This window comes from Sinocyclocheilus grahami, unplaced genomic scaffold (genome assembly GCF_001515645.1).
Source record: "Sinocyclocheilus grahami isolate Dianchi unplaced genomic scaffold, SAMN03320097.WGS_v1.1 scaffold540.1, whole genome shotgun sequence".
Lineage (NCBI taxonomy): Eukaryota > Metazoa > Chordata > Actinopteri > Cypriniformes > Cyprinidae > Sinocyclocheilus > Sinocyclocheilus grahami.
This window is the reverse complement of record NW_015505719.1, coordinates 648,070-651,032: the sequence shown is the minus strand read 5'-3', so window position 1 is coordinate 651,032 and position 2,963 is coordinate 648,070. Positions and strand designations below refer to the sequence as shown.

General features: G+C 37.2%; 1 protein-coding gene across 2 annotated transcripts in view; it reads right to left on the bottom strand.

The window, feature by feature from the left end:
- The window catches only part of rxrgb (retinoid X receptor, gamma b), a 25,265-nt gene extending 22,864 nt beyond the window's left edge, over positions 1 to 2,401 (bottom strand). Inside the window, exon 1 of one of the 2 annotated variants that reach the window (XM_016238491.1) lies at positions 2,196 to 2,401. Coding sequence is in view for 1 of the 2 variants with exons in the window: in XM_016238490.1 (XP_016093976.1) it covers positions 2,196 to 2,226 (31 nt within the window). In the remaining variant the exon portion in view is untranslated. The remainder of the gene's footprint in view (positions 1 to 2,195) is intronic. The other variant, XM_016238490.1, reaches the window with a different exon arrangement.
- Positions 2,402 to 2,963: the final 562 nt, after the last annotated feature.

Here is a 2,963-nt window from a genome sequence, read left to right as displayed (position 1 = left end):
GAGATGGTTTTTGGTACTTATACCGCAAATATATATTCTTAAGGACATCAAAACCTAAAATAAAACTCCAGAAAGGTGTCAAATATGTGACCTTTAAGAAAATATGTCAATAAAGGTTAAAAAATTTTATTCACAATTTGTACAGTGTCCCAACTTTTTTGGAATTGGGTTTGTATTTATTAAACGTTATTATCATCTTTCATCTATAATAAGCCTTCAGCCTCAGTATGTTTACATTACCATTCAAAGGTCTACTCTAGGAGATCAGAAGTGACAGTAAAGTCTTTGTTACAAAAGATTTCTATATCAAATAAATGTTCTGAAGACTAGAGTAAGGGCTGCTGCAAATTCAGCTTTGCCATCACAGGAATAAATTATATCTTAAAATATTCCAAAAGAAAAGGTTTGTTGCTTGTTTGCTGCATGTTTGATCACATAAATGCAGTATTGATAACCACAACAACATTTTTTAAATATATTTTAAAAATCTTACCGACTCCTAAATTCTAAACGTTAGTGTATATAACAGCTGACTTTGAGGGTCAAAGACGTGACTCTTAGCCCGTGTTGACAAGCATGTGAACACAGTTCAACCCCGCTACTGTGATGTAAGGGTCTACATCTAACATTTCAAAGCAGGATGTCCTCTAAGAAGCAGTCAGGGCACAAACGCGTCCATAGATCAAAATAGATTTCCACCCTTGCCCCAGTCTACTTTACCCCCGACTTAAATTATCCCAGAATGACTATAAATCCAGAACACGGAGCTAACAGAAGCTAAGGGCCAAAACAGCATCTCTTTTAGTTCGTTTATCTACAGCAGCTATAGTAGAGGCACCACAGGATTATTACTGTGTAAGAATTGTAATCTCAATAATCATTTCATTTTAATGGAATAAATACATACACCCCAAAAGGGTGATGAGGACCCTGATAAAAAGTGTGCTGTGCATGTAATTAAAAAGGAATTAAATGTGTATAGCTGTTCACTACAAAATAAAAAAACGTGATTAACTGTGATTAATCTAACCTTGTTAACCTGGTTAATGTTCAAAGTTCAAAACTCTTAGTGTGTCTGTCTGGTTCTAAAAGCAACCCAGGCATCATGGTGGCACATGAATAAATCATATGTTTACAGTATAAGCATATATTTATTAACTGTTAGTTCCCATTTTTATTGCATCATGCATTAATACAGCTTTATACTATTCACAGCTTTAACACTACTTATTAATACCACATAATATTTTTGTGTGTGTTTGCACTACAAAACTACTGACCAGGAGTGAAAACACATTGTACTGGTAGGCCTACATATTGTTCATGGACAATACGTGGTACATCTGATATTACCTCTAAAGCATATGTACAGTAGGCTGAATTCTTGCTCTGCAGGAAAATCCAGCTTAAGCTAGTAGATGTGGAACATGGAAGACAGTTACAAGCTGGTCATTAGCTGGTGTAAACTGGTAAACCATGTTGGACCAGCTACCAATTGGTCATATTAGCTTAAGATGGTCAAAATGTTTTTGGATAGCTGGTCAACCAGCTTGTAAGCAAATATCTTAAATTGGATTTCCCAAAGGGTATAGTGCAATGATGTGCTGCTTATCTATTGTATTCCAGTTAATCAAAATAATTAAATTCATTACAACTTGACTTCAGAATGTCATGTTAGTTCGATTAACAGCATCAAGCAATTTAAATAGGTGTGACAAATAGGCAACTCTTTATGAGTCTTATGACTTAAACTCAACACTGTAACACTACAACTTGCTGGAGTTGTCTTTGACTTTGCTTAGAATAACATGTCATCCGCACTCACTCCAGAAACAAGTTGCAAGCGTTCAAATACAAAGCTTGCGTTGAAATACAAGCCTACACATACTCATTGAAGTGTACATGCTATACCCGGCTGGAAACCGTCTCAAAAGCAATAAATAACAAATCCGACAGCCGTGCTTTGAGGGCGATCGATTACATAAACGCAATTAAAGTGCCAACCATGCCTGTAAACCGCGCGATCACCTGACCGGTGTCAAAGCACGCGGACTGATAGGACTATAATCTGTCTGAAGTTCATCAGCGAAGTTGTTTTAACGCTTTCGCGGCATGCACATTTAAACTACATGGACAACTGTGCAAATATGACACAGAAGAGCAGCAACGGGAAATGAAGAAAGACGGCGACTTACGGAGATGTAAATATGTGTCGTGAGTATCCATTCCGAGTCAGTTTACTGTCGCGGCTCTTGTCCTGGAGGCGCGCGGCACCCCTCTAGATTCCTCTCGCTAGCCCAAGTGAACTACACTCTGCGGCGCTGCTGCTGGCTCGGGGCCCCGCTCAGGGGGAGGCAGGAGGAGGGGTTTCACCAACGACAACAATCAGATAAGACACAGCACAGGCAGATGACTTCAGCACGTGTTAATATGTATACCAATGGTAATAACATATATTATAGTGTTCTTTATAACTTGACCTGCAACAAAAAACTATTTGGATTATATTTACAACTGCATTTGACAAATGCTCTTGAACAAAGTGTCTTGCATTGCATTTTTTTATGCATTTTAACTGAACCAAAGACCTTGGTTTCAGTGGCTACTGAACCATTCAACCATCAAAATTAACAGTATCAAGATGGACACAAAAATGTCAGATAAAATGTTATTTAATATGACTGAATCAACTTCACTAAGTAGATACATTTAAAAAAGTTAAAAGAATCAGGGTTGTGTTTCCCAAAAGTGTTGTAAGACTTGGTTTTAAATGGCTATACTTTTACCATTCAGGCAGCCAAGCTGGACACTGTAAAATGTCTTGGCAGGAACCTAAAAATGTGTGGAAAATGTGGAAAAATATTATTTAATATGACTGAATTGAAAGGAATAGCATTGAGTCACGCAAAGGGTAGAATTTAAGCAATTTACCTACCCGATATAAGAAAACATAATTATTATAC